General features: G+C 41.9%; 1 protein-coding gene across 1 annotated transcript in view; it reads left to right on the top strand.

The window, feature by feature from the left end:
- dock2 (dedicator of cytokinesis 2) overlaps nt 1-21,053 on the top strand; it is a 149,706-nt gene that overhangs the window by 37,996 nt on the left and 90,657 nt on the right. Inside the window, exons 23-24 of the mRNA XM_033633098.2 lie at nt 1,596-1,666; nt 3,620-3,726. Of these exons, the coding sequence (XP_033488989.1) occupies nt 1,596-1,666; nt 3,620-3,726 (178 nt within the window). The remainder of the gene's footprint in view (nt 1-1,595; nt 1,667-3,619; nt 3,727-21,053) is intronic.

Below are 21,053 nucleotides of genomic sequence, written 5' to 3'. Positions count from 1 at the left end.
TTTTTCTAATATACCTTATAGGTTAATATAGGTAGACATACATGTGTATAGGTTCACCAGTTAACACATATTTTCGAGAGACAATTGATAGCTTGATATTTTACTGAAAAATTTTACAATTAATTCCAGTAAATATTTACTTAGATTTTGTACTTTTCAGCTTGTGTGATTTCTTTACTCCAGACTACAGCTGTCAAGCGATTAAAAGAATGAGTCTAATTAGTTACATGCTCTGTGATTAATTAATCTAATTAACTGCACATCAGTTTTTTTCTGTGAGAGTATTTCAAAGTTTCCAATTCAAATTAATTGTTTAAGATGTATCACAAAGCTGCTGGATTTTGGACCTAATTGTCCCCCTGTCCTCTACCACTGAAACTGGTCTGCAGTCCACTGCAATCCATTTTACAAGGGAGTTAGTTAGTCGGCCACAGGTAGACTTATTCAGTTTGTGTCTGAACACCTGGTTGAGTTTGGCTTGATGAGGCTGGCTGCTAGAGCTAGCATCGGAGGCTGTGTCAGCTCAGGCCTCTGGGTTCGCTGCTAAATGCTTTGCGTTGATGTGATATTTCAGGCTTGAAGTACTCTGATATTATAAAATTACTTACTGCAGAAATTCCAGAGAAAAGTGCTCCCATCAACAGTTCCATCTGGGCATTTTTTAAAAATGTAAATGTACCATCCATTGGGCCAAGCAGCGTCGTCTCATCTGCCTCTATCATGTGACAAAGCCACAGTAGCCTTCAGTGATACACCGGGTCAAAGGACACCACGGAACACGATTAATCAGCGTTAAATTAACATGTTATTTTGACAGCCCTACCTCAAACATTATCTGTAAATGCATTATGAAATTGCTTTTTCACCAGATACTATAAACCCATTGCAGTAACAGTTAGGATTATCATAGTACAGATCACAAACAGTCCTAAATCAGAAGCTTATGCAGCCAATTATCAAGTGTCAATGTATTGCAATTATCTACAGAAGATTCCTTTGCCTGATTGAAATGAGTCTGCAGGTATTTCTGATGATTTATAGAAATCAGTATAGCACCGAGCCAACAGCTGGCGGTTGATGATGATAGTTTGGGCTGAGGTGTACAAGGATACATTTTGTTTAAGTCCCCCGCTGCTCCCCTGCTGACTTTCCCTCTGCTCTCCAGGTGGCCTCTGTGTGATCTATGTCATTACATAATACGAAGGGCTGAGGGTATATTCATGAAGGGAAATGGAACTACTAATAAAACGCAGTGTCTGTCTCATCTTCCTGCTCCTCCACACGCTCTGACTTCTCCAGTGTGAGCTCTCGATGTGATTCAGCCAACATCTCTATTCTGCTGCTTTATGTCTTTCTCATTCTCACTATTGACACCAAGGCAGACATACAAACCGATTGAGTCATATAAAGTTTGGTGGACACACAAGTAGCCCCATGAAACATTAAACAGATACTTCCTCACACTTGTGATCAGAGGCTATATGATGGCAAAGTCACCTTCTATACACCAGCAGCTTCCAGAGGATTTCAAGACAGTATTTTAACAGGGTTTTCTTGTGGTGTGTGTGTGTGTGTGTGTGTGTGTGTGTCATCAGGTTGCTGCTCTGAAGTATCTGCCAACAGTCCTGCATGATGTTGAGAAAGTGTTTGATGCCAAACTCCTCAGGTAAGCTTGCCTTTAAGCACACCGACACACACTAGCACGTTATCTTTGGTCTCATTCAGGGACACTGACAGAGAGGATATATGGGAGCTTTCAGCTCAGCTGAAGTTTTCCTCCTGGCTTTGTTCAATGACCCCCGTCCTTCTGTCTCCCACACATTCCATCCTGGTTGAGCCCCACCTTCTTTATCAGGTGATAAAAATCTCATCAAACTGACATATACACAAGGACACACACTCAAACGCTGTCTGCGCCTTCTCCATGTGCCCCTGAGTGAATTGACAATTTCAGTGAAACCATCAAACAAAACCCATTTGAACCTCTTCTCCCAGGTTTATTCTCTGTCTCCTGAAGAGCAAAACGACTGGGAATGGCTTGTTTAACCTCTCTTTGACCCTGAATCAAACTTACAATATACAGTTTAGCCCATGAAATGACCTCAGTGTATACACTCACCAGCTGGAACACCTTTTTCTAAAGTAGAAATTTAAGGCACTTTATTTGTCCTCTAGCAATACAGCACCCGAACATGGATCCATTGTCTTGGTATGACCTTGTTTCTTTTTGTAAAGAAGATGTTAATCGATGTTCTTCACTGGCCACGTTCCTTTTCAAACACCCTCATCCTCATAATTTCTCTTCTCACCTTTCTCTGACCTGAGTGTGCTTTTATGGGTTTGTGGATTATCCACATCTGCCAGCTCAGTCCCTGGAGTGGCTTGATGTCAACACAGTGTCACAAAGGTGCTACCTTTAACACCTGCCACGCAGACACACTCAATCAAGTACACACGTACACAGGTAGGAAGGTGACACGAGGCAGAAATAAAAAAATCAGCTCACATTTTCTCACTTTGTGTCATTCATTTTCTCCGCCTCTCTCCTCTGACCGCATTCACTCACCCTTATTGTCTGTCTTCTGCATTTCTTCACACACACGAGCACAAATTTACCCGAACCATCTAAGCTTAAAAGTAAGGTCCCCATTGCATTCCTGAACAGAACTGCCTGGGGCAGTTTCCAAAAGCAAGCTGTGTGAATTACAATCACTGCGCAAGAGGTGGACATCAAAGCTTTGTCTCAGCTTCTGTATAGTCACATTCCTGCACCTTGTAAACTCACCTGTAGTGTGATCCACCGACTAGTACAAGCACAGACGCTGTGAGCTATGCCTGTGCTTTGTTTGCTCTAAGTGTCCTTTGTATGTCCATGTGGGAAATAGGCTGACATTTTGGGTTTTAATTAAATTCAGCTCAGATGATTAGTGGGCCTGATAAGTCTGTTCTGAACCTCTGTGCCCCGGAGTGTCCTCGCGCCAGCTTATGCACACCAAAAGTCACACAAACCTTTTTGTTGTGTTTGGGAGCAGAGGTGGTGCATTTAATTCTTTTGTACCATTACTGAAAGTGCTTCTGTAACCTGTGTGGCATAATTTAAAGAGACAGAGACAAAGTAAGGGACAGACAAAAAAACATGGAGACAGAGGGTTTGCCATGCTCTGAGCATTCAATCTTTCTAAGTGGCATCAGGCCTTTCAACCAGCCTGTTTAATTATTCTAAAATTTAATTTGGGGCGGAGGATGACTCAAACCTGTGTCTTCATTAAAAGCGTGTTTAGGCTTTGACTCATTTGTTTTCATGGCAGCATACACAGCTTTGCTCATGTCTGCGCTGCACTCTGCTTTTAGCGGTTGCATATTTCATGACCTTAAAGGTGAGATATGTAAAGCTCGATGTACCGAGGCGTTGTTGTGTTTTTGATCTTTGAATCAATTACATGGTAATCAGAGCAAGGAGATTTTTTGTTAAAATTCAGAGCGCATGCAATAATCCATGGAAAGTTATTACTGAATATTTATTGTGCTCATTTTCAGGAAAACAAACCTGTTGCTCCTCCCGTATAATGATCTTGCTGGTTATTTATTTATTCCACCGCCTACTGCTTTCTCCCTCCAGTGAGTTGCTGTATGACTTTTACTCCTGCATCCCCCCGGAGAAACTCCAGAAGCAGAAGGTTGCCTCCATGACCGAAATCGTCAGCAGCCAGCTCTTCCAGAGACAAGGTGTGTCATTTTTTTTCTTGTTACAAGCCTCAGCACTGAGCTGCTAACCGTTAGCAGGCTTTACGGTTGTGTGAAGAACCCATCACAGATGTGCAAAGTACCAAACAACTCTGCCAACTCATTCTGTGTGAAATCCTACAGAGCATTAGTTGCTTCTCACTTAAAGGCTGGGATCACATTAAAAGGTCTATTATACAGTGAGTAATTCCAGCCCAGCAACAGGACTGGGCAGCTGTTCCCACTGTACTTTATGGCCAGTAAGGATGTCCCTTGCTTCAAAGGTTTTATCTTGATACAGCACAGTGGATAAAAGTGTGGTGCTAATACTGGAAGGGTAATGTTCCATTCCCTGTAGGGCAATCCAGTAAAGCACTCTGGATAAAAGCATTAGCCAAATGGTGAAAGGATATACTGGTGTTAATGCATTTAGGCTTTATTTGCTTTGCTGCAGCATACACACACATTTCAGTCAAGTCAGTTTGTTTTTTAAGGAAAGTGTCTGCAGGTCAATGTCTTGAATTAGGTGTTATAAATATTAGGCCATAAACCCATTAAACATTTCTTAATTTAGAATTTATGAGGCTTTAATTGCCACAAACACTTTATCTTATATAATCTATGCCTCTTTCAATTTCTTTTTGTCAAAATGAGTCAAACTCTTCTGTGTGAGTCCACATTTCTGATGTTACAAATCTTTAAACCTACTCCTGAACCTAGTAGACCCTTTTAAGGCAGACGCCACAATGATATAGGATATAAGCTACATAGGAGTCTTAAAATGTTGTCTTGTTGTGTTATTGGGAGCCAGAATAGAAGGAGTCATGGCTATTTGGTTATTGCATACCAGCCGCCACTGCCTGTCAACAAAAACAAACTATGGTTAAATGCGATAACATGAAAGGACTGGACGGAGCCAGTCATTAAAAATGCTCGCATGTGCAGCAGGTTAGGGACAAAGTATTTACTGTTGTAGGGATGAGTAACGTGTATTAAGGGTTATCATGTGCAACTCATAAGAAATTGGGGAGGCATTAATCCTGTCAAATCATCCATCCACTGAGTGTGAGCATACGGGTCGGCTAGTCTGGTCCCGTTGGTCAGCGCTTACCTAATTAACTCACACTCGCGGTCCCAGAGAGTGAGTGACCTGACATAATGCGTTCGTAAATTCAGTCTGACACTCTGCACTAATATGAGAGCCCTGTTGGTCGAAGAAACGGAGCGTTATATTTCTACATGATTTAACGAACGGTTAAGCCAATCAAACATTCACCCCACTCAGCACTCTGCTGCTCCGTCTCCCAAGACAGAGTGCTGAGAGTGCGCTCTGCCACCTGAGAGTGCGGTGCTCCCGATAACTGAAGGGTACATTCCGACAGCGCTCTGAATTTACGAACAGTCAAGTTTGTGCTAGAGTGCACTCTGGCACTCGGATTTCTGAATGCACCACTCACATTATCTTCCTCCATCATCTAAATCAAGTCAACAGAACTTGCTAGCTAGCGCTAACTAATGTCTGTGGAGAATGGTTTTGCCTCCAGCTAAGCCCCGCCCACCCCAAAACATCATTCTGTTTACTAACAGTAAAAAGGTCTTTACTGTCTTCTTACTTCATACTTATACCTACCTTTTGGCTAAATGTAGATCATCCTAACTCACTCTTATGACTGTTTTCTGACTTAAAACCTACCTTTGCACTGGACCAGTATACAGTACTACTTACTTTTATACTTAACCTGCAATGCTTGAATAAGAAAAATATGATTTGTCCAAAAATCAGTCTAAATTTGCTTAAAAATGATCTTGAGAATTAAATTCAAGCACATGACACCCTGTAAAATGACTACACGTTATATAATTTCTATCAAAATCTTTTCAATTATGACAATTTGTCCAATTTACCTTATTCATTTGTTTATTATTAGATTTAAAGATTAAAGGATAAACCTACTTAAAGATTATCTGCCGCTTCAGTTTGTATTGAAATAAAGACGGCATGGATATCCGTGTTTAGTTTTCCAAGCAAGCTTTTCCTCGGGGGCTATTTTCTATTGAGATAAAGGAAACAATGAGGATACTTGATGCTGATACTGTAAAACACAGTTTCAGTGCTGCTATAGTCACCTCCACTGACATTACAATCAGTGCAATGGACTCCGGTCAGGTACCATCTTATTACAATCAGCACAAGTGGCACCAATTAATGTAGTAGTAAAGGTCACTTCAAGTCACGCTTGCTGAGATGAAACAGTCATGAGGCTAAAATAACATCGACCTAAACATATATTTGTAGTCATTAGCCGTATCTGTTGGTTTTCTTTTGTCCTTGTGGTGCTCACATTCCCTCTTCGCCCAGACTGAAAACGTCCATGAACCTTATTGCAAGCAGAAAATGAGTACACCGTTCACGACTCAGTAGGTGTTGGTGTTGAATATAGAGGAAGATAAGTGTTATCCATATTAATGTGACAGGTGATGCCTGCTGTCTGCCAATGAAGAAGAAGAAGTAATATCACCTAATGTTTTAAGCAGATAAGACAGGAAGTGTTTTCAGGGCGCTGCAGTTTCACTGACATCAGTGTGTCATTTTTCACACCTTGCCTACTTCACTTTAAAGTGACGTTCACTAGATCAAGCGTAATTGCTGAGGACACATGGTTTTGTCAGTATTGGATTTTTAAAGGGGACATTTTATGCTAATTTTCAGGTTGTATGTTGGGTGTCTACTTGAACATGTTTACATGCTTTAATGTTTAAAATTTACCTCATACTGTCTGTGCTGAAACACCTGGATGCAACGTCTGTCTGAGATGCTTCATTTTAGCTCTTTAAGCCCCGTTTCCAGGTCTTATTATTATTATTGCAGTCAGATAAGGACTGTAACTGAGAATAGTGGCACTTGCTAACATGAAAAATCACCAATCACCTTCTAAACACAACTAGACATGTTCCAGCAGGAATATCATCCGAAATTGGGAAGAAATAAACAAAATTAGCAACCAAAATTACACTTATCCCTGACATTAACATGAAGCAGTGAACTTGCAGTTGGGGAATTACTGTGATGAAGAATAGAAGCACTTTCTTCCTGAAAATCATGCATTAAAGCTTCTAAACCATATTCTTCACAACCTGACTTGTTCTAGTGGGAACAATCAGGAAGAAATTAATAAATTCAGCAACCAAAATTACATGCTTCCCTAATGTTAGCATGTAGCTAAATGTAGCAGTTTAGGCTACATACGGCTTGGCGATATGGAGAAAATCAAATACCATGATATTTTTGACTAAATACCTTGATATCCATATTGTGACGATATTGCAGGGTTGAATATTGGTGCTTCGAGAAAATATTTACATAGTGAGATTTTTGATAAATAATCATGAACACCTGGAACACCTGGTAATTTCAGAAAAGTAGGTCTACATCACTTCATTGTAATGCTGCCTTTAAAACGAGGAAAATGAGCCCGGTCTCACTCTGAAGTTGTGGAAATCCAGCACTTGGGCAGTGACTTGTGGCATTAGAAACCAACGAAAAAAGGCGTCCTTTAACGTCAGCATGATATGCAGCTGGTTGCTGTTATAGTTTAATGGCGCCCAGCAGCGCAGGGGAAGCGCTGTGAGACAAGGACGAGAGTTAAAGTGGCAAAAGTCTGTATGGGGCGGGCAGTTGTGGTGGATGGGTCTAACAAATACTGATTTTCACCCAAGAGAGTGGTGTTTGCGTCTTGTAAGATTCCAAAGCCAAACCCTGTTCATTTTTCCTAAATCTAACCACGGGCTTTTGTTGCCTAATCCTAACCATGTGTGTTTTTTGTCACATGTTTATGTCATGTCAAATTTTCTGTGAAAATGGAAGTGTGTCTTGAAAGAAGAGAACTTGACACAGTGTCCCAGGACATCAACAACCAACGTACCCAGGATACCTTGCACGAAGAGGTCGCAGTGAGAATGTATTGGGAAAATAAAATTCTTACCATATTACGATATCCAAACTCTAATATGGTATCTACTCTCATATCATGATAGTGATTTAATATCAATATATTGCCCAGCCCTAAGGCTACATGATGTAAACACTTGCACATGACCACGTAAAGAAATCTGTCATGAGCTGATGTCATCTCGTCTCAAAAGTATTTACTTCTACATGTATTTACCTCATTTTACCTCATTATTTGAAACTTTTGGCCAGATACAGTATATGTGTATATATATATATATATATATATATATATATATATATATATATATATATATATATATATATATATATATATATGTATGAAGGAAAATAAGGTTCCCTTTATAGTTCAGTAAACATCAATGATCACACAATCCGCACCAATCTGAGTCCTACCTCTGTTCAGTACTATTATGTCAGTCTAATTTGCTTGTAGTGATAAGTGGTGGTTTCTCCTGCAGAGGACCACATGGTGATGGAGTGGACTACTGTTGTGCCGCTGTATAATACAGACTCGATAAGGGGGCCCATAATCGGGCCTCTGCAGTGCAAACTGAAGAATTGGAAATAGGCTGTGGGTGATTGTGGTAGACCAAATTTGGTGTCAGACAGAAATCGGTCTGAGTGGGAATGAGATGGGATACACGCTGGGCTGTGCCAGGCAGATTCAGCCATATCATGGACATTGCAGGTTGTGCATGAGAATGTATTCATGCCCACATGGAGCAAACACATTTGTATGTATTTGTTTCAGAGTGACTGATGACACTATATTGGGGTGTGAGGTATCTGTGCAGTGTTTGCTCGCTTAATGGGTGTGTGCACTGCCTTGAATGTTGTTTTTTTTCCCAGTGTGGCAGTGGGTCTGCTCATCAGTCAGTCGCTGCCAGCCAAGTCAGTGGCCGGTCCAGGATACGGTCCTTTAGTATTGATCCTGGCTGAGATGATTGATTCCCCAGGGGCCACGGCAACAGGCTTGGGCCTCTGGCTAGCTGTCAGCACGCTCGGAGTCACACTCTGTCACCGGGAAGAGGGGATAATGCGATGAAAGTAACAGGAGAGGGAACGATGGGGACGACAGGTAGGAAAGAGCGAGCAGGATAAAGAGAAACCAAGCAAAGGAATGTAGGGCACCATGCCAAAGTGCTACATATCAGTTCTGGCAAATGAAGTCTTCTGGATTATCAGTCAATATGTGAGAAACAGATGACTGTCCTGTAACCAGTTTAGAAGCAAAAGATTTTAGAAATTACTTTTAACTCCAGTCATAGCCTGGAGTGTTTTGAATTCATGCCAAGAGTCATTTTGAGTGTTTGTCTCCATTTTTAAAATGGTGGAGGTCTCCCTTCGGAGTAAAATGCTTCAGAGTCAGACAAAAGTAGCAGAGAGAGCGAGGAGATGTGAACAGAGGAGGAAAGTATGGAAAATAGAAAGGAGACAGGAGGGAGCCAGAAGTGATAAATCTTTAGGAAAATAAAGGAAGTGAGATCAAAAAGGGAGGAAAGAGGGATGGCTTGATGATTGGTAAAGGTGGGTCAGGGGAAGAGGGATAAGTAAGGGGATGGGAAAGATGGATGACAGGGGAGTGAGGAGGAGACAAAGGCTGGTTAGAAAAAGAATGAATTAGAAGGGCACTCGGAGAGCACAGATCTCCACCGAGGCCAAACGCCTGCAGCGCTCTTATGACAGTCAGCACTGATTATGCTGTACCAACCATGGACTATATAAAATAATGGACAAAGCTACCGTGACATCACCCATTGGTTTATGGACTGCCATTCTGAAGCCTCGAGTTCAGCATTTTGGCCGTCCCCGTCTTGGTTTTTTGGAACTGGAAGTGACCATATTTGGATGAGAGGGTGGGGCTGTGGAGAATCTGACTCTCAGACTGCAGAGACACCCCACTGATAGTGTCCCCACCCATAAGTATGCATACCTTCTGGCCTTACTAAAATGTGAAAAGTTGAGTAATAGAAAAAGTCACCCCCTGTACAGTTTAATGAATGGGGAAATGAGCTATAGACACCAAAAACTTTTTTGTACCAGGCTGTAAACACGTTTATATATGCTGTAAAGTTGGGCATTTTTAACATGGGTGTTTAAGGGATTGACTGGCTTCTGGAGACAGGCTCAAGTGGCCATTAGAGGAACTGCAGGTCGCCCCAGTGAGTGTGAGCTAACCCCTAGTTATACTGTTAGCTCTGTCAGTAGTGTTGAGGTTTTAAGCACTGCACTGCAACCCAGTGCCATTTTGGCTCTGTGAGCTGCGCACAAATATTGTGTGTTTAACGGAAGTGAAAAATAATTCATGTATCCACTTCTTGATTGACATCGGCTCCAACAGGGTCTTCCTTGGCCCATTCTACACTCTTCCACAAAGTTTCATGAAAATCCGGCAAGCAGTTTTTCCATAATCCTGCTGACAAACAGAGAAACACAGAAACAGCACCGAAAACATGACCTTCTTGGCAGCAGTAACAAGGGATTTGACTGAGACAGCTAAAGAGAGAGAACAGGTGGATGGTGTTGCTGGAAGAAAACAAAGTAGCTTGGGGAGAGTGATAACATAAGAGTTTGTGAGAGAAAGAAAGACTGGCCTTGTTTTGCTATTAAACAAGTCCAGAAGTGATTAAAGTTTAAGGTCTGCTCACACACCATCTATCAGCAAACCTGCACACTGTTGGTCAGCAACACCGAGCCCTCCCCCCCCCCACCCCATCCTCTGGCACGGCGCTAATTTATTTATTCGTTCTTTTATATATTGGTCCATTCCATCTCAATCCCTGCCTCACCAAATGAGGGCTGACACTCAGTCTAATTGAGATGCATTTTAGCATTGGGATGCTAATCAGAGGACTTGTATGCTCGGGTGCCATTCGTCCAGGAGGCTGAAATATGCGGCAGAGCTAGATTATATATTTATAATAGCTAATGGCCCCCGGTGTCCTATCACTGCTCTGCAATACATATTTAATAACCCTACCTGTCTGTCTGACCGTCTGTCTGAGCGGGGCCTGCCGAGCGCGCTCTCCAGGGAAAAATGTCAAGCCACTGACAGTGTAGGAGTGTTAAGATGATGGAAGGGGATGGTGTGTGTGTGTGTGTCAGTGTGAGATGAGATCACCTGCTCACTCATGTTTGACAGAGAGTGAGAATGAACTATTTTAGGATCATTATTTTTGTTTTTTACTGTATATTAAAAATTATTAAATGATTGTAGATACGGAAAAAAAAACATTAGAGAATCAATTATACAAAACATCTGGTTGGTATTTGGATTATAAAAGTAAAAATGGCAATGCAGCCACTTTGTGTTTAACTCTTCCTTGTTTATTTATTTTTTTACTCACATGGAGGTGCATAATGGGCAGCATATTTACGTTTACTCCACAGTTTTTCCCTCACACACTTTTACTGGATGAGATGCCCTCATTGTAAGAGATCATTGGTCAGCAGCTTCTTTCAGCAGAACTTTAGGGTTTTTGTGTGAAGTATAATCTGGATAAAAACTAGTTTAAACGAATCAGCTCCTTCTTGAAAAAAATCTGGATATATTTTAGGGAAAATCAGCAAAAGCCAGAAAATGATGAAGCCTTAACTGTGATGTATGTATGTGAGGTTGTTACTTGTATGCAACGTGGTGTTTTTTTTTTGCTGTTATTCAGCAGGAAAGCAGTTGCTATTTTTGTAATGAGGTCCTGTCACATGGTCACATGTATTCATTTTTCTCCAATCCCGGTTTGACGTGTGTGTGAGTGTGTGCGTGCGTGCATGCATGAGTGTATCCAACTTGCTGATTTTGCCCGACCATGTGCTTGGCTTTCTCACAACTGGTTGCATCCATGGGCAGTGTTTGAAGGGATTGGATTTTTTTCCCTCTTACTCAAAAATACGCTCCCGGGATTAAGACTCTTGGCAAGCACATACTGTATACATACACACACACACTGCACACATACTCAGGCTGGCACACATGCACAGATACACATGTGCATTCTGTCATACGGGTTAATCTGGTTTTGAGACAAAATTAAATTTCCGTGGCACATTATGGCTCAATTTAGGCAAATTATAATGCCGTCAGGCAATCACTGTGACAGATTGAGAGCATCAACACTGATAAGGAGAGGGCGGAGGGATGAGAGATCAGGAAGAGCAAAAGGGACAGAGGGATGAGTCTGTCATTTTGTTTGCCCACTCATTTCCCAAAGCTGGCCAAAGTCCCTGATTCAATCCTCTAACCCCCTGAATTTTCTCAGCCAGGCCGCCATTTCCCCTCCTCCATCTGTACAGCTGGAGAAAAGACTGCAGTCATGTCACCCGTCTTGTAGGACATATTAAACAGATTAAAGGAAACCCCATTCGTTTTACCGTAATGCTCACACGAGATGAATTGTTACAGCTCTGTAACATGACGCAATAATAACCCGTAGTACAGAAACTCAGAAAAGCCGCCAGTGTCATTGCCAGTGTAAAAGTATTTCTTTTTTATTTATCATTCATATCAATCCACATGAACAGCAGCAATCCCATTACTTAAATTGCTCGCACTTTACCGCAGCACATTATACAATATTGTTGACATTGTTCACACCCATGTCTATATTCCTCCTGCTGTGATTACTTAACAGATGCATGTCAGTGCTTGATGAATATGGATGAGTGACGTACTGTACAGTTATTATCGTCAGGATTTAATCAGTGTTGAGTGATCTCAGTTGTTCCAGCATTCTCAACCAATCAGCATTAGTGACAGGTCACTTTAGGCCCCGGTTATAATGATACGGTTTTCTACATCTGGCCCGTAAGAGAGCTTTAGATGACAAAGATATTACCATGTGACTTAGCAGGATTTGGCTATGAATCTAGAATGATGTGGTCTAAAGTAAGATTACTCTGATAATGTCTTTAACTAAATCTTCTTTTAAAAGCAGCTGGAAAAAGCCAGTGTTTTTAATAATAGAAATATGTGATATCTGTGTGAGGGTTACCCTCAGGGTAAGCAAGTGTTTGCACGCACCACAAGGGACCTGCATTTATTGTTATGTATTTCTCCAGGCCTTTCTCAAAGCAGCTGGCTGAGTTCTAATTTCAAAGCTGTCAGCTTTACGGCTGCACAGGGTCTGTGATAGTGTAACAGGTTGCTCGGTGGTCCAGTAAGCACCCATATGCCCATGTGCTGTATCCTTAGTTATATAGACATATTAAGAGACAGATATGTGAATCATAAAAAACGTAACGGCTGCTGTGTCCCCTCAGGCTGTCTCGAAAGTGCCTTTCTCTGTTCTCCTCCAGTCTGCTACTTACGAACTAAAATATCTTTGTTTACTGCATACCTCTCCTCTTCTCTTTCCTCCTCTGTTCTCTTCACTTACCTCCCACTGTGTCTTGCTCTAATATATTATTTTATGCTGTGTTACATTACATTAGCGTTTTGTTGCATCACATTAAGGTTCATGTCACGTCTTACTGTAACTGCATTGAGATCATGCTCACTAACACCCAGCAAAACCTGCCTGCCATACCTGACAGGGGATTATGAATGTAAATTGGGTACAAGAACTGGTCTCTCTATGTATGTATGTATGTGTGTGTGTGTGTGTGTGTGTGTGTGTGTGTGTGTGTGGTTGTTTGTTTGACAGCCGAAGAGCCATCTGCCACAAATCACTGTTGTTGTTAATGCTGACCCAAAATAGCTGTGCTTACTGTAGAGCCGTGGGCTGATGGTTCCACGGGGTTAATGAGAGGGAGAGAGAGAGGTAGTTTCTGTCATTCATTCAGACTCTGCAGAGACTGCAGTTTGGGAGGTTGTGGATGAAACGCTGGAAGAAAAGGGGGATGGATGAGACTAATGGAGCAAAGTGAATGGAGTTAAATCATTTTGGGAAATGCCTCTGTCTCGCACTCTCCCTCCATCTCGTTTATATTCTGATCCATGCCTCTGTCTGTGGGTTGATCTCAGTGGGAACCAGACAAGGACAGGAGAGGGACTTGGTCAGTGTATTAGCACACTTACCCATGAATGCATTTGGCACAAATTAGAGATGAAATAGTATGAAAATTTCATATCAAGATTATACTGTAGGAACCAATATTATAATGGTTATCAGTATTATCACTGTATATTAAAAATGTGTTAAAAAAGTACTGATACATGTACTCAAATAATTTCACCAAGTTTTATCTACCACAAATAAATAAGGAGCACTGTGGACTTTTTGTTTGCATAAACATAAAAAATAATAACATAGCCAGTGACTTATGTAAATATATGACAGCCATATCAAACGTGCATTAGTAGTTAGCATTGTCGCCTCACAACAAGAGGGTTCCTGGTTCCAACCCTAGTGATGGAGCCCCTCTGTGGCAGTGTGGGTTTTCTCCAGGTACTCCGGCTTCCTCCCACAGTCCAAAGACATGCAGGTTAACTGCTGACACTTAATTGCCCATAGGTGTGAATGTGAGCATGAATGATTGTCTATCTCTATAGCCCCTTTTACACTGCCAGATTTTCCGCGAATGTTGGGCTGTTTTGCCGGCAAGCTGTGAGCTTTAAGACACACAGAGCCGGATTGGCGAGTTGATCCGAGGTGCCCAATTTTCCGTCTCATAGGGTAAACATATTGGCGGAACCCTTTTAGTTTAAACAGATCGAGGCAGCCTTCTGCAATGGGAGGGGCTGTTGATGACTTGTGGGAGGAGCTGTTGATGACGACGCATGTGTGAGCCATTGGTAGCGGATAAAAAGGAAACAGCTGATAGCAGGAATTAGCGAGCAGCTAGTAGCAAGAGGGAAACACAAACCTGACAGACACTACAGTAAAGATGAGCAACTGGGGAGACAAGGAATTGCGTGCCCTCCTTGCCCTCGCAAATGAAGAGGCCATTAACCGTCAGATGATGGGACGGTGAAGAACGGGCCGACTTATGAGAGAATCGCCGAAGGACTGACCAGCTGCGGCTTCCCTCCCACGTCACTGTTTACATCACACGCTGAGCTACGTGTTTTGTTACTTACACACCCACCATTGCCCCGAAAAAGGCGCATTCTGTATGAACAAAAGTAGGTAGGCGGCATTTTGCTGCACTCCCCGATTTTGTTTTTATACTGCCAATGCTGATAAAAGACTGATTGGGCTTTCCTGCAAATTTGGACAATTCCTTTTTAAAAAGGGCTTATGTGTCAGCCCTGTGATAGTCTGGCAACCTGTCCAGGGTGTACCCTGCCTCTCACCCAATGACCGCTGTTTTAGGCTCCAGCCCCCCTGCGACCCCCAACAGGATAAGCGGTTACGGAAAATGAAAATTATTGAATTATACATTTTATTTATGAGCACCTTTCAAGTCACCCAGGCACATTTATCAATACCAGATGAGACAGTACACAATGAAAGATAACAAAACAAAAAAAGATAATAACCAAGAGCAACAACAGTAATGAAATGCATATACAGATAAAAGAATATATTCATTAAACATAATGAAGACAGTCTTTGAAACAGTTGCTTGAGTGCCTGTGTCATTGTAGATGAGGACAAAGGAGCAGTGGCATCACTATGTTTGCCTGCTGTGCGCCCACTCTGTAATCAAGGGAATAGCTAAACAAACCCACATGCATGCTGCAACTGTGTCTGGGAGACTGTTGCTAACTTTGGTTGCTGCTGCATATTTACCGAGAATATTTTGAAGCACGGTAATCAAACATGGTTTTAAAGGTAAACTATGCAGGATTGTTGGTTACTGTCTGCCAGCATGCTCGCCAGCAAAAGTGACAGCAAAAGCCAACCCCAGGCTCGCTCTCATTTGGTGCTTTGCCTGGCTATATTTGCATTTTATTCAGAACTTTGTCTCTTGGATGCCTGCTGGTTACGTTCTGGCTCCTGGTCTCGACCTATTCATAAAGCCCCAACCTCACATGAGCAATGTGTGGGCACATACCCATAAGTCTCTGCAGAAAAATACACCGCCACACACATCTAGTGGGTCATAACAGATGATAAAGATGACTTATGTTGATATAAGCCATACATTGTTTTTGTAGGAAAATCTTGCATAGTATGTCTTTGATGATAATTAGAATTTGAAAAGTTAACCATTGAGAATTTTACCACTGTTTATTGTTAAACTGGCAACCTTTTCATCCCTTGCACAAATGCGAGAGTGGTTTATTGTTAACGAGACTCAGGAGCAACCTGACAGAACAGCTTGGTATGCTGCTGTCAGTAGCTGGGATTCCACTGCACAGCTAAGCTTTATATTATGTTTCTGAGGTTACAACAAAATAACATTTCTTGGACTGATTAGCGTAATGATCCCCGCTGGGACACTGGGTCATTATACAGCAGCAGTGATAACAGTTGAAGTGGATGGCATTGAAGATATTAAACAAATGATTTCCAACACTTGGGTAAATTGGAGATAATATAAAGAATAAGTGAATAAAGACTGACAGCACTGGATCCCCAATTGTGCTCACCCTATTATCCAACCTGAGCAAATACAAAGCAGGGTTTAAAAACTGAAATCAGATATGGGCTTAACCAGAGCCAGCAGCGTCATGATATATTACTCTCCCATCAGAGGACACTGGGAATTAGCCTGCCCATCAGTCAAAGCAGTGACTTGGTTCACAGCAAGGCATTCATCTTCCATCGATCTGCCGCGGTTAAACTGATCAAAAACGCTGTAGCAGCTAACGCCACCAACATACTAATTGGTCAATCAATTTAATAGTCATATGGAAGACGGAGCAGGGGAGGAAGGCAGAGATGAGGGATGGCAATTAGCGGGTGACTCACAGACAGTGACTATGACAGGTGGAGAGAAAGAGATGGAGAGAATTTGCATGCTGTTTGAAACGCAGGGTAAAATAAATAAAAGCTGCACCTAGAGGCAACGCTCAAGGGATTATCTGATCAGTACCAACAGTATCGAGTACTTGTTATCCTTGTTAAGCGTGACAAACATGCCCAGTTCTGTCTGGACTAATGAGCAAATATCAACATATACGTGCTGTTGTATCTCTATGTTGTTCTTGTTATCTTACAATCCGGTCTTTTTTTACTCTCACTCTCTGTGTGAGTGTGTATTTGAGTGTGTGTGTGTACTTTACAGCAATTATACTCAAGACAGCGCCCTTTACTGTGATCGTGTGTACTTTGGTTTTGCTGACAGTATTTGTTCAGTGCCAGGTCTCATCAGCTTCATAGCAAAAATCACAGTGAAAAATACACTTTGAGGCATCATTGTGTATCAGCATCATTCACCGGTGCACTCTATCATCTGTAACTTATCACGCCATACTTTCAGGGGAGAGCACTCATTCAAACAGGCAAGACAATTTTATGCATTTTCATGAAAAAAAATATCATCCCACTAAACCATTTTGAGACAGCTATCATGCTTTAAAAATCGTAACTATATTTTACCACCTCACTATATCGAACCAGAGATAAAAAAAAAAAAAGGTAGAAGAAGAAGACAGGCACAACTTAAATACGTACAGGAGTAAAATGTAGGGCTTTAAATTTCAAATGGGTTTTAAAGATGGAGCTAGGGGAAAAAAGTGAGGAGGGAGGGAGGAAGACAAATGAGAAATGGAGGGAGAGTGGATGTGCGGAGACACCCACAGTGACATGGAGAGATGAAAAACCTGCTGAGAGAGACATTTAGTCATCACTAAGAGGGAAGACAGTTGGCTTGGTCCCAACCCCCTCTCAACGCAAAAGATTTACTTGTTGTTGCGCCTCCAAACCTCCTCATTATCATCTTTTCTATCACTCTGTCTTGCCGAAAGCAAGGGGCGACAACCGGAGGGAGGGAAAGGAGAGGGATGGAGAGAAAGAGGGAGACAACTCTGATTTACATGCCTCTTAGAAACTGAGATTGCATTTCATTATCATGTGCTATAGTTTATTGTGTTTGGCTGTCAAATGGAAAAAATGGAGCAGAGAAAGGATGAGCTGGCTGCTGAGCCATCAAAGCTGCTCTCTGTGTGGTGGCCTGCCAGCACTGGTGGCTGTCTGCTCTCGCAAACTTGGTAACCCAAACACATAACCACGCGCTCACACAGGCCCAAAGAGATTCCAACTCTTACACATCAAATAGCGCGCGAAGCACCAAATCAGACACAAAAAGGACGATTCACACTTGGGCACACAGGCACACACAGGTATTAATAATCAAAGGCTGAGATTACAGCTTGAATAAATAGACATTTCCAATTGAATATAGATGAGCACTTGAAGCTCTGTTGGTGTGCCTTCTGAATATGTTGTGTGTTGTGCATCAGCACCTGTGTGTATTTCTGTTTCTTTGAACAAGTGTGTATATCTGCACACAGTGAAGGCTAGATGAGAAAAAGTTAAAATGCATCCCAGTGTTTGCCCCGAGACATTGATTTCCATTTGCCTGTCAGTGCCTGTTGGCGAGGCTTTTTTCCACAGCATGGCTGAATTGATTTACTGCATTGTTGCACCTCGGGATAAAACACGTAACATGCCTCTAAATCACACAGGCAAGTGGAAAATAGAAACACAGGTGTGTATAGGACAGTGCAGCCATCTTGCATTCACCAATGTCAGTTGAAGTCACAAGAGTTCGTCAAATTGTGCCTTATCCATCGCAAAATAGCTTATAAATTCTTTTTCATATGTCATATCAGTCAGAATCAGAAATGGTTTACTGCCAAGCAGGTTTGCACACATAAGGCTTTGACGTAGTGATCTGGTGCATAGCAATAGACACAGTGCAAAAGTATAAAGACCTATTATAAAATAAAAGTATATAAATAAAAATATAAAATAAAAAATATATCTGCCATTAAAGTGTTTTTGAAGTTTGTGTACAAACCTCTTCAAATGTGAGAAAAAGGCAACAATTTAAAAAATGCCACATTAGTTCAGTGCCTTCTCTCTGTCTTTTTCTCTGGTGCCTTTTACACAGTTCCTCCACCTCTCCATCTCCCCTGCCACTACCCCTCCCTCTCATCCTTAGTTGAGCCTCCCAGGCAGAGTCTCTTTTTATGCTGCTTCGTTACAAAGCAGCCGCGAGCAAGCTCCACCAAACAGACCTCTGTAAAAAATGGTTTAAGGTTATGAGATTAGGGTCATGACTGGGGTTATACACTGCCAATCCTAGGGATGGATGCTGGATTTGTATAGAGCCTGAAAGGAAGTTCTGCCTGAGAAGCTCAAGCCAGAGCAGATCTGGAGCACACAGAGCACGGGTCTATGCTCACTGAAAACATGAGATATGTAACTTGGGATAATGAAATTGATGAGTGGTCAGATTAGGTAATGGGTTTCATATTACTGATGCATTACTGAAAGTGTGCGGTGAAAAGAATTTTACCTGAAATGCTGAGTTAGAGAAGCAGAATTATGTCAGACAGAGCAACAAGAGAAGAGATGGGAATCAAAAGGAAAGGTGTAAAAGGACATGTAGGGAGATTGGCAAAGAGACAAAAACAAGATAGAAAACGACAGGCAAGAGATTGAGATGGAGAAGACGGAGATTGCATTATGCATAGAGAACCAGGGAACACAAAGGAAAGAAATAACAGATGACGAAAGTGAGACGCACACAAGAGGGAAAGACCAGGAGTGAGAGGAGAATATGTTGGCAGAAGTTGCAGAAGCTAAATTTGCAAGATTTTTGCATTTAAGGACCCAACAGATCTGCTAAGGCATTAATTACATGGTGTCAGCAAGCAACTGCTTTTCACAGTGAAAGTGAAACTTCCTCTAGTTTACATAAGCACATTTTTTTTTCAGATAGTTAAACTACTCAGACGATATGATAATACTCTTAAGGTGCTTTCACACCTGCCCTGTCTGGTTCGGTTCAATCAAACTCAAGTCCGTTTGCTCCCTGAGTGAGGTTCGTTTGGGCTGATAGGAACACAGCAATCACACTTGGGTGCGTACCAAAACAACCGGACTGAGACCTTCTTGAAGAGGTGGTATCGGCCCGGTTACAAATGAACTCTGGTGCAGTTCGTTTGTGGTTAGAACGTGTTCTGACCTCGATCCGAACCAACTGCAGTCACATGACACATTGTTTGGGTTAAACATGAGTATGTTACAGTCCTGGAGGATTATTAATGTGCACCTCCTCCTGTACTGCCTTAATATGCACATTCAGCACATCCAATGCATCAAAACATTGTTTTCTAGTTGGAGCCGCGCCTCGTTTTCAAACTGTATGGTTTGACTAAAATGAACAATGACAGCAATATAGTCCACGATGACCAGCGCTAATATCAACCTGCATAGTTGTCCCTCCATTGTGACATTAGAAAGTGTCACATTTATCTGGCAAGTGTACTCGTCTTCAAAGTTTTGTTTACTACTTTTGTTTAATCAAAAGCAGCTTCCTTGCGCAAAGCATTTGACCTGGTCTGCTTGTAAATGCTGCTGTGAGAACACGAACCAACTCTAGGCAATTATGCAACTTTGCAACAAAATTAGTCCCTGATTCAGACCAAAGCAAGACAACTCTAGGTGTGAAAGCACCTTCAAGGTTTATTTTGACTCAGTCAAGAAATAAAATCACTGAAATAACCTCAGGTGGCTTTACTCGCAGCATGTGCTTGTGCTTTTGCATAATATGATTTAAAAAGTCCAAGAAGAAATGCAGGAGGCGTCCATCATGTTTGATTGGACCACTGATGTGATCGGCTGCGAGGAGGCATAATTTGTTTTTTAAAAAGAAGAGAACTGACTCATTAGTATTTTTTTGCATATCCCTCTGTTGGTACAAACACACATATTTCTTCACAGAGGTCGGAGTGTATGGTCAGCCGCAGTGCAATTCCCCCGAGCAAGTGTTTCTTGAAATAGCAATCATTTCAAATGCCCTCTTAAAGAATGACCTAGACCCTGGGAACTGCACACCATTGTAGCTGGTGTTCTTACAAGACTGAAAGCCCTGAGGACCACAGTGCAGTTCAAAGAAGTCTGTGAGAAAGCTTCCATTCAGGCTGAAGCAGCAGATATTAACATTCCTGATGTTATTCCAGGCCAGGCGAGGTGCAGAAAAATACCTGCAAAGTTAAAAGCACTGTTCCACATCGGTGACTGAAGACTATCAGCCAGAGTCTGGAGGAGCATTACCAAGGCAGCTTGTACTTCATCATTTTTGATGCTCATATTCAGGAGCTCCAGAGGTGTTTTGAAGGGAGTGGGAACTTAGGTAAAATCAAAACAGACAATTCACACCCCGACAGATCCATCAAAGTAGGATGCTGGAGAAGAGCAAGCTCTTAGGGTGCTCATGGTTTTCTGTAAGTTTTATAGAATTTTAGGATGAGAAGCAGATGCTGACTGAACTGAAGGTGTTTCACTCTGCATACAAAAGC

Source organism: Epinephelus lanceolatus, chromosome 7 (assembly GCF_041903045.1).
Source record: "Epinephelus lanceolatus isolate andai-2023 chromosome 7, ASM4190304v1, whole genome shotgun sequence".
NCBI lineage: Eukaryota > Metazoa > Chordata > Actinopteri > Perciformes > Serranidae > Epinephelus > Epinephelus lanceolatus.
The sequence above is the reverse complement of the archived record's forward strand: the minus strand, read 5'-3'. Positions and strand labels throughout refer to the sequence as shown.